The sequence below is a fragment of the Erythrolamprus reginae genome, chromosome 5 (genome assembly GCF_031021105.1).
Source record: "Erythrolamprus reginae isolate rEryReg1 chromosome 5, rEryReg1.hap1, whole genome shotgun sequence".
NCBI lineage: Eukaryota > Metazoa > Chordata > Lepidosauria > Squamata > Dipsadidae > Erythrolamprus > Erythrolamprus reginae.
Window position 1 is genome coordinate 114,895,405 of NC_091954.1, and position 10,880 is coordinate 114,906,284.

The following is a 10,880-nucleotide window of genomic DNA, read 5'->3' on the forward strand; positions in this document are numbered from 1 at the left end:
GGCAGCATATCAATTAGATGGATGGATGGATGGATGGATGGATGGAGAGAGAGAGAAAGAGAGAGAGAGAGAGAGAGATTGAGTAGATAGATAGATATTACTCAGCTCCCTAAAAGGGCAGCCTCGGATCTGAGGAAGAAGAATCTCACCAACACTCTGCAGTCTTCATTGGTTGCCGATCAGTTTCCGGTCACAATTCAAAGTGTTGGTCATCACCTATAAAGCCCTTCATGGCACCGGACCAGATTATCTCAGGGACCACCTTCTGCTGCACGAATCTCAGCAACCAGTTAGGTCCCACAGAGTGGGCCTTCTCCGGGTCCCGTCAACTAAACAATGTCGTTTGGCGGGACTCAGGGGAAGAGCCTTCTCTGTGGTGGCCCCGGCCCTCTGGAACCAACTCCCCCCAGGGATTAGAATTGCCCCCACCCTCCTTGCCTTTCGTAAGCTTCTTAAAACCCACCTCTGCCGTCAGGCATGGGGGAATTGAGATTCCCTTTCCCCCTAGGCCTTTACGATTTACGCATGGTATGTTTTGTGTGTATGTTTTGTTTTATAATAAGGGTTTTTAATTGTTTTACTATTGGATTGTCACATGTTGTTTTATCACTGTTGTTAGCCGCCACAAGTCTGCAGAGAGGGGCGGCATACAAATCCAATAAATAAATAAAATAAATAAAATAAATTATATTCTATTCCGTATATTATCTTCCAATTCTGTCCCTTCTGATTCTGTTCTCCTCTTCTATGAGATATGGCTGCTCTTCCTTTTAACCACCCCAGCAAGTCCCTGCAGCCAGGTTGGGGTTGGGGTTGGGTTGGGAGGCGGCCAGGCCAATGTGTGGGACGCTGTCATTTTCCCCAAACACTTCCTTTGCAGGCGGGCAATACGACAGGTACGGCAACCTGATGCACTGGTGGACCGACGCCTCCTACAGCAAGTTCCGCCAAAAGGCCGAGTGCATTGTGAATCTCTACGACAACTTCACCGTCTACAGCCAGAGGGTGAGTCCCGACGCGCAAGGTCCTCCCCCTGCCCCTCTTCGAATTTGCAACCTCAAAATTCAGGTCCTTCCCCACTTATTACAACCACAATCGATCCCAGCCTTCCCATTGTTGAGCATAAGAGCGTTGTTAAGTGAGCCTTTGCCCCGTTTTACAACCCCTGCACACCAAGACAACTAGACACAAGAACAGGTTTTTCCCCAAACGCCATCACTCTGCCAAACAAATAATTCCCTCAACACTGTCAAACTATTCACTAAGTCTGCACTTCTATTTATACTAGTTTTTTCTCATCATTCCTATCACCCTTTTCCTCCCACTTAAGACTGTATGGCTGTAATTTGTTGCTTGTATCCTAAGATTTTTATTAATATTGTTTGTTTCTTCGTTGCTTATTTGACCCCTATGACAATCATTAAGTCTTATACCACCAGATTCTTGACAAATTTTTCTTTTTCTTTTACGTACACTGAGAGCATCTGCACCAAGACAAATTCCTTATGTGTCCAATCACACTTGGCCAATAAAATTCTGTTCTATTCTATTCCATTGTTAAGTGAATCCCTTCAGTCAGTAACGGGGTCGTTAAGCAAATGTGGCTTCCCCATTGACTCTGCTTGCCAGAAGGTTGCAAAAGGGGGATCACGTGACCTCGAGTCGGGACCATCATAAATATGAGTCAGTCGCCAAGTATATGAATTTTGATCATGTGACCACGGAGATGCGGCAATGGTCGTAAGTGTGAAAAAATGGTTTTAGGTCACTTTTTTCAGCATCATCGTAACTTTGAATGGTCACTAAACGAGTCTTCGGAGAGGAGCGGCATACAATCTAATAAATTATTATTATTATTATTATTATTATTACTATTATTATTATTATTATTATTATTATTATTATTATTATTATTATGAACTGTTGTAAGTTCCCCTCCTCCACTCACAACAGAATACCCTACGCAACTAGACTTAATGTCCTAGTCTTAGAAAGCTTAGAACTACGTCTCCTTAAACACGACCTAAGCATAGCCCATAAAATCATCTGCTGCAACGTCCTTCCTGTCAACGACTACTTCAGCTTCAACCAAAACAACACTCGAGCACACAACAGATACAAACTCAAAGTAAACTACTCTAAACTCGACTGCAGGAAATACGACTGTAGTAACCAAGTAGTTGATGCATGGAACTCACTACTGGACTCTGTAGTATTATCACCTAGCCCCCAAAACTTTACCCTTTACCCTGTTGACCTCTCCCGATTCCTAAGAGGTCAGTAAGGGGCGCGCATAAGTGCACCAACGTGCCTTCCGTCCCCTGTCCTCATGTTTCTCTCTTACGAGTATCATGTATATAAACATTGTTATATCTTTGTATACTTGACAAAACAAATAAATTAAAAATAAATAAATAAATAAAATAAAGTAAGTTAAGATCACTGTATTATAAGCATCGTTTATCTAATGTTGGAGGCTCCAGATGTTTTTTGCCATGAGGTTTACACTGAATCTTCAAAAAAGCCACCTGGATTTGATTTCAGGCAGTCACTAAACAAACGGTTGTAAGTCGATGACAACCTGTATTAACAGACCAGGTTAGGAGAATCTAGAAAGTAGTAACAAAGGGAGGAAAAAGAAGATATTAAAAAAGATGTGAATAACAATTTTACTAATAAGGATCAAATAATTTATTTAAGAAGTGGAAAAGAGGACAAAAAGAATAGAAAAATAGACAAGGAAAAAAGGAAAACAGAAAAGCTAAGAAAAAGAAAAAAGATAATGAGCTAAGGATGTGGGGATGGAAAAAATAAAAATATAAAAAGGATAAAGTTGAAAAATTTAAAGAAAATGGATGACAGGGGCCAGAATATTACTGGCTGCTTTTTGTCTTGTTCTTTTTAGCCCTAAAAACTTAAACTAGAAATTAGTTCAGTAATGATAAGAAAATGAATTTTTGAGGTTTGACATATATTTTGAATTTTAATTGATGGATTATAAGTTGTTAGGTTCCTTTTTCTGTTTTGTTTTATTCATATAATACAAAATTACACACGTGGAGAATCTAGAAAATGGAGTCGTAATCAACTTAAGCATTTCGCAGGATTTAAAATATGATGATGATGATTATTATCATTATTTCTCTTTTCTCCTCTTCTTTCTGCAAGGTCAACGGAAAGCACACCCTGGGAGAAAACATTGCAGATATGGGAGGACTTAAACTTGCCTACTACGTGAGTTCACGATCTAAGTATTGCCCACAAAATCATATGCTGCAACATCCTGCCTGTCAATGACTACTTCAGCATCAACCACAACAACCCAAGAGCATGCAACAAATTCAAACTTAATATTAATCGCTCCGAGCTTGACTGTAAAAAAATGACTTCAGCAACCGAGTTGTCAAAGCGTGGAACTCATTACCGGACTCAGTAATGTCAACCCTTAACCCCCAACATTTCTCCCTTAGACTCTCCACGATTGACCTCTCCAGGTTCCTAAGAGGTCAGTAAGGGGCGTGCATAAGTGCACCAGTGTCCCCTGTCCAATTGTCTCTCCTTATCTCATATATCATATATCTTTTCTTCCTTTCATATATCTTCTCCTCTATTTTTATATCTTCTCTTTATATATATAATACTTCATGTCTATTCTCTTCAATATGTATTGTGTATTGGACAAAATAAATAAATGAATGAATGAATGAATGAATGAATGAATGAATGAATGAATGAATGAATGAATAAATAAATAAATAAATAAATAAATAAATAAAACGTTCTTATAGACCACCCATAGCTTCAATAGGTCTGGGGAGCTAACCATTAAAATAAAAACAGAATTTAAACAAAAAAAAATCACGCGGCTGATTACAAAAAAGCGTGATTCTCCAAATCTCCTCTGGAGAAAAAGAACAAACCAATAAAGAAAAGGGAATATTTGGAGTAGTAGTAGCAGCAGTAGCAGTAGTAGGGATTAGGACTGTGGAGTCTTTGGTATTCTTTGAGCTTGGTTGTTTTCTTGCAGAGATTTCATTACCCAAACTCTCTTTCCTTTCCGCCTTTCCTTTCCTTCCCTTCTTTTTTTATCTTCCCTTCTCTTCCTTCCTTCCTTCCTTCCTTCCTTTTCTCCTCTTTCCTTTCCATTCCTTTCCTTTTCCTTCTTTATTTTCCTCTCCTCTCCTCCCCTCTCTTCCTCCTTTCCCCTTTTCCTTTCATTTTCTTTCCTTTCTTTTCCCTTCCTTATTTTCTATCTTCCTCTCCTCCGCTCTCCTCTGCTCTTCCTTCCTTCCTCCTTTCCCCTTCCCTTCCCTTTCCATTCCTATCATTTCTCCTTCCTTATTTTCTATCTTCCTCTCCTCCTCTCCCTCCCTCCCTTCCCCTTTCTTTTCCCTTCTTATTTTCTATCTTCCTCTCTATCCCTCTCCTCTCCTCCTTTCTCCTCTTCCTTCTTTCTTCCTTTTCCCTTCCTTCCTTTGCTTTCCTTCATTCTTTTCTATCTTCCTTCCTCTCCACTTCCTTCCTTCCCTTCTTTTCCTTTACTTTACTTTTCCTTTCCTTTTCCTTTTCCTTTCCTTTCCTTTCATTTTGATTCGATTGGATTGGATTGGATTGGATTTGTACGCCGCCCCTGTCCATAGACTCGGGGCGGCTAACAACAATAGTAAACAACATATGACAATCCAATATAAACAGTTAAAAACCCTTATTGTAAAACCAAACATACATACAGACATACCATGCATTAAAATTGTAAAGGCCTAGGGGGAAAGAGGATCTCAGTTCCCCCATGCCTGGAGGCAGAGTTGGGTTTTAAGAAGCTTACGAAAGGCAAGGAGGGTGGGGGCAATTCTAATCTCTGGGGGGAGCTGGTTCCAAAGGGCCGGGGCCGCCACAGAGAAGGCTCTTCCCCTGGGTCCCGCCAAGCAACATTGTTTAGTTGACAGGACCTGGAGAAGACCCATTCTGTGGGACCTAAATGGTCGCTGGGATTCGTGCAGCAGAAGGTGGTCCCGGAGATATTCTGGTCCGGTGCCATGAAGGGCTTTATAGGTCATAACCAACACTTTGAATTGTGACCGGAAACTGATCGGCAACCAATGCAGACTGCGGAGTGTTGGAGTAACATGGGCATATTTGGGAAAGCCCATGATTGCTCTCGCAGCTGCATTCTGCCCGACCTGAAGTTTCCGAACACTCTTCAAAGGTAGCCCCATGTAGAGAGCGTTACAGTAGTCGAGCCTCGAGGTGATGAGGGCCTGAGTGACTGTGAGCAGTGAGTCCCGGTCCAGATAGGGCCGCAACTGGTGCACCAGGCGAACCTGGGCGAACGCCCCCCTCGCCACAGCTGAAAGATGGTTCTCTAATGTGAGCTGTGGATTGAGGAGGACGCCCAAGTTGCGTAGTTTCCCCACCCCCCCAGGGTGATGGACGGACAGATGGGATTGTCCTTGGGACAATCAGGGTTATCAGGGTTGAGTTTGAGCCTGTTGACACCCATCCAGGCCCCAACAGCCTCCAGACACCGGCACATCACTTCCACTGCTTCGTTGACTGGACATGGGGTGGAGATGTTCCTTTCCTCTCTTCTCCTATCCTATTATTCTCCATTACAAATCTGCCTTCCACTGTGCTCTGCCAGGCCTTTTGCCAAAGTTCTGCCAAACTTTGGTTTTGGGTGTGTCAAAATCCCCAAAGTGATGGGCAGGGCATCCCAATCCTGCCCACCGCGGCCCAAATCTAAACGGTCACACCTCCCCAGGGGCCTCCCTTGCACCCCGAAGTGAACCTGTCAACTTGCCAAATGTGATTTATTTTATTTTCTCCTCGCAGGCCTACCAGAAATGGGTGCGGGAACACGGCCCCGAAAACCCCCTGCTGTGGCTGAAATACACCCACGAGCAGCTCTTCTTCATCGCCTTCGCTCAGGTAACCCCCCTCTGTGAGGATTCAGCGAGCGCAGGGGCGACCCAGGTGGGCGGATCACAGTGGGAGTCCTCGACTTACAGACGGTTCATTTTGTGACCGTCTGAAGTTACAGCGGCACTGAGAAAAGTTGTGGTTAGGCACGTTGGGGAGGGGTGTCTACCTTTTAGTAGAGTCGTCGTAAGCGGATTTGAGACACGAGACACGGATTCGAGACCCGCCTGACAATGTCTCCCTTCTCCCCTGCAGAACTGGTGCATCAAACGGCGCTCGCAGTCCATCTATCTCCAGGTGCTGACCGACAAACACGCCCCCGAACATTACAGGTACCAGCAGGGGCATCCGGGAGACCCCGATTGCGGGGGGCGGAGTCAGAGATGGGAAAGGAAGTCTGGCTTTCCCCACGAACAGCCACTGGCTAGGGAATTCTGGGAGTTGAAGTTCACATAGTTGGAAGATGTTGAAAGCTGAGAAAGATGGTTTAGCATTTGGGAGGAAGCCGCACAAGGGATCCCAAATTACTTTTCGTTTCATATGTTTTGTTTTGTTTTGTTTTGTTTTATTTAATTCAACTTCTCTGCCTCCCAGTTCCAAAGAACTTGTGGTTTTTTTGTTTGTTTGGTTATTATTTTTATTATTTTGTGTTAGTTTATTTGTTATTGGTTAATTGTTTTGTTTTATTGTTTTGTTATATTGGTTTATTGTTTTCATTTATTGTTGTATTGTTTTATTGGTTTATGGATTTATTGGTTTATTGGTTTATTGGTTTATTTATTCATTCATTCATTCATTGATTCGTTCGTTCGTTCATTCATTCATTCATTCATTCATTCATTCATTTATTTATTAGATTTGTATGCAGCCCCTCTCCATAGACTCGGGGCGGCTCACAACAGCAATAGAACGATTCATAACAAATCTAATAATTTAAAAACATTTTAAAAATGGGTTTAAAATTTATGGGTTTATTGCTTTATTATTTTATGCGTTTATTGCTTTATTGGTTTCGTTTATTGTTGTATTTTTATTGTTTTTTATTGGTTTATTGTTGTTTTATTGTTTTTCTGTTTTGTTTTGTTTTATTATTTTATTATATTTTAATTTTTTTTTAATTTATTATCTTATTTATTATTTTCCTTTATTTTATTTTCCTTCATTTTCCTTTAATTATAATTTTATAAATAACCGAGGCTGCTGAATATGCACAATAGTCCTTCCGCCTCCTGCTTTCTTCATAACCCTATAAGGTGATTTGGACTGAGAGATACTGATTGACCCAAAGTCACCCAGCTGGTTTTCATACCTAAGGCAGGACTAGAACTCCCAGTCTCCTGGTGATTGACCCAAAGTCACCCAGCTGGCTTTTGACGCCTAACGCAGGACTAGAACTCACAGCCTCCTTGTTTCTAGCCCAATTCCCCACTAGACCAAATGGAACTCTAGATACACACAGTCTGTGGATTGAAAAAGGAGACTCCACCTTCCTCCTGATTTGGGGGCTCCTACAGACTAACATTCTCAGGCTAGATGACCTCCAAGGTCCCATCCAACTCTTTTGTTTCTTCTGTATTCTACATCGATTGAGCTCTGCAATCCTCCATTTTTTTTCTTCTTCTCTTCTCTTCTTAACAGGGTGCTGGGCAGCGTCTCCCAGTTTGAGGAATTCGGACGGGTCTTCCACTGTCCCAAGGACTCCCCCATGAACCCCACACACAAGTGCTCCGTCTGGTGAAGCGCCCGCCTGCCCCCCCCTTTCCCGTGCCTGCCTGCCCCCAGCTCAGATCACCATGGCGTCAACCCACTAGGGCAGAGAGAGAGAGGGAGGAGAGCAAGACCTCTTAAAATTCCTAGAGCGGTCCAGGCTAGGAGGTCTAGGGGATGCTTCCAACAGCCCCCCCTTGCACCCCAAAATCTTTGTGATACCTATAAATAGGTAACACCAGTCTAACGCACCTCCTGCGATCTCCAGCCATCTGTACAATCGCTCAGCTCACAAAAGGAACCGCACATATTTTTCCGTTCTTTGTTTTGGACCAGGCCGAAGCCTTTTTGATTTGCTTCCACACCTCAATTTTTTTTAGGAGGGGCGGGGTTGCTCTTCTATCTTATTGTGCTAAAGCAGCTTAAGTTCCAAAGCTGTGAGGAGTCCTCAGCATACGACCGTTCAAAATTACGACGGCCCTGAAAAAAGCGAGTTACGACTAGTAGTAAAACGGTCGCTATAATCACCATGATCCCAGGATCAAAATTTTGCTGGCCTCGATATTATTATGCTCCATATTTTATATTTTTATTTTTTTAAAAAAATCAAACGGATTAGCACCATGGCATATTATAATTAGTCCATTTTGCTGTCAATCATTATGTATGCCGTATTTTTTGGATTGGTTGGGATCAGAAATCCTAGACATTGCAACTGCTCAGGAACTCTGGGAATTGTAGTCCAGCCCATCCTTTAGATGCAGGTGTTCAAGAAGGCAGGCGCAAATTCATGCTCAGCCAGATTGCATGCACGCATACAATTCAAACATTCTCCCTCCCTCCCTCTCCCTCCCCATTCTCCTCCCTCCCTTCCTCTCCCTCCCTCCTTCCTCTTCCTCCATCACCCTCCATTTCCCTTCCTCTATACCTTCTCTCTATCCTTTCCCTCCTTCCCTCTTTCTCTCTCCTTCCTCTCTCTTCCTTCTTTCTCCTCCCCTCCCTCTTTCCCTCTCCTCTCCCTTTATCCCTCTTTCCTTCCTTCCTCTTTCTCCCTCTCACCCTCCCCTCTCTCCCTCTCCTCCCTCTCTCCTTCCCTCCCTCCCTGCCTCCCTCTCCTTCTTTCCCTACACTCCTTCTCTCCCTCTTTCTTCCTCTCTTCTCCCTTTCTCCCTCTTTCCCTCCTTTCTCTTTCTCTCCTTCTCTCCTTTCTTCCTGTCTCCTTCCCTTTCTCTCTCCTCTCCCTTCCCCTCTCTCTCCCTCCCTCCCTCTCCCTCCCTCTCTCTCCCTCTCTCTCCCTCTCTCTCCCTCTCTCTCCCTCTCTCCCTCCCTCTCTCTCTCCCTCTCTCCCTCCTTTCTCTCTCTCTCTCTCTCCCTCTCTCTATCTCTTTCTCTCTCCCTCTCTCTCCCACCCTCCCTCTCTCTCTCTCCCTCCCTCTCTCTCTCCCTCTTTCCCTCCCTCTCTCCCTCCCTCTCTCCCTCCTTTCTCTCTCTCTCCCTCTCTCTCTTTCTCTCTCCCTCTCTCTCCCACCCTCCCTCTCTCTCCCTCCCTCCCTCTCTCTCACTCTCTCCCTCTCTCTCCCTCTCCCTCTCTCCCTCTCTCTCTCCCTCTCTCTCTCCCTCCTCTCTCTCTCTCCCTCTATCTCTTTCTCTCTCCCTCTCTCCCACCCTCTCTCTCTCTCCCTCCCTCTCTCTCTCCCTCTCTCCCTCCTCTCTCTCTCTCCCTCTCTATCTCTTTCTCTCTCCCTCTCTCTCCCACCCTCCCTCTCTCCCTCCCTCCCTCTCTCCCTCTCTCTCCTTCTCTCCCTCCTTCTCTCTCTCTCTCTCTCTCTCTCTCTTTCTCTCTCTCTCTCTCTCCAGTGAGTGGAGCTGCCTGGCCGGTCGGCCACAAGAGCCCCATGTACAGAAATGTCGCTTTGTATTTTAAATGTATTTTCTATATCCTGTTGTAAGCCGCCCAGAGTCCTTCGGGAGTTGGGCGAAATAGAAATACAATAAATTAAATTTAAATTATCTGCTGCTGATGACATCAAAATAATAATAATAAAACAAGGCCAAAGCCGTTCTCTTTTTGTGCATGGGCAACGGAACGTCTGGCATTCATTGACCACCCGGGTAGTTGCAGGTGTCAAAAAGGCAGGTAGGGTCACCATGGCCCCATCCGGAGGTGGCATCTCACGTCTCCTCTTCGCAAGCCAAACAGGCCACGAATCTGCAACCACTACCTACGAACGCCTCTACTTACGAACCTTTCTAGATAAGAACCGGGTGTTCAGGATTTTTTTGCCTCTTCTCAAGAACCATTTTCCACTTACAAACCCGAGCCTCCAAAACTGTAACCGGAAAAGGCAGGGAGAAACCTCCGTGGGGCCTCTCTAGGAATCTCCTGGGAGGAAACAGGGCTGGAAAAGGCAGGGAGAAACCTCCGTGGGGCCTCTCTAGGAATTTCCTGGGAGGAAGCAGGCCCAGAAAAGGCAGAGAGAAGCCTCTGTGGGGCCTCTCTAGGAATCTCCTGGGAGGAAACAGAGCGGGAAAAGGTGGGGCGAAGCCTCCGTGGGGCCTCTCTAGGAATCTCCTGGGAGGAAGCAGGGCCAGAAAAGGCAGGGAGAAGCCTCCGTGGGGCCTCTTTAGGAATTTCCTGGGAGGAAACGGCAAGAAAAGGTGTGAAAAAGCCTCCGTGGGGCCTCTTTAGGAATCTCCTAGGAGGAAACAGGGCCAGAAAAGGTGGGGAGAAGCCTCCGTGGGGCCTCTCTAGGAATCTCCTGGAAAGAAACAGGGCCGGAAAAGGCGGGGAGAAGCCTCCGTGGGGCCTCTCTAGGAATCTCCTGGGAGGAAACAAGGCCTTCACCCTCCCTGTGGTTTCCCCAATTGCGCACATTATTTGCTTTTACATTGATTCCTATGGGGAAAATTGCTGCTTCTTACAAAGTTTTCTTTTCATGACAAATTAAGTTCGTAAGTAGAGGTACCCCTGTCCTTGCAAAATGAGCCTGCAAATAGAAGCCGTGAACGCGTGCCAGAGTCCAGGCCACGGGGTATTTCTGGGCGTTGAAGTCCACACGGCTTAAATTGTCCAAAGTTGAGAAAAGCCAATCCAGAAACCTCCGTTAGGAGAAGAAGATGCCAAGAACGGAGCTCCATCCACGGAGGAGGAAGAGGAGCCCGAAAGATTTACCCAGCTTTGCTGGCTGAGGAATTCTGGGAGTTGAAGCCCACAAGTCTTGAAGCTGTCAAGGTTCATTTATTTATTTTAAAAT

The 10,880-nt window shown here is 44.9% G+C and overlaps 1 protein-coding gene across 2 annotated transcripts in view; it reads left to right on the forward strand.

The window, feature by feature from the left end:
- ECEL1 (endothelin converting enzyme like 1) overlaps positions 1-9,028 on the forward strand; it is a 107,151-nt gene extending 98,123 nt beyond the window's left edge. For both annotated transcript variants that reach the window (XM_070754168.1, XM_070754170.1), the window contains exons 14-18: positions 881-1,005; positions 3,169-3,234; positions 5,833-5,928; positions 6,175-6,251; positions 7,558-9,028. In XM_070754168.1, coding sequence (XP_070610269.1) covers positions 881-1,005; positions 3,169-3,234; positions 5,833-5,928; positions 6,175-6,251; positions 7,558-7,657 — 464 coding nt within the window. In that variant the 3' untranslated portion in view covers positions 7,658-9,028. The remainder of the gene's footprint in view (positions 1-880; positions 1,006-3,168; positions 3,235-5,832; positions 5,929-6,174; positions 6,252-7,557) is intronic.
- The last annotated feature ends 1,852 nt before the right edge of the window (positions 9,029-10,880 follow it).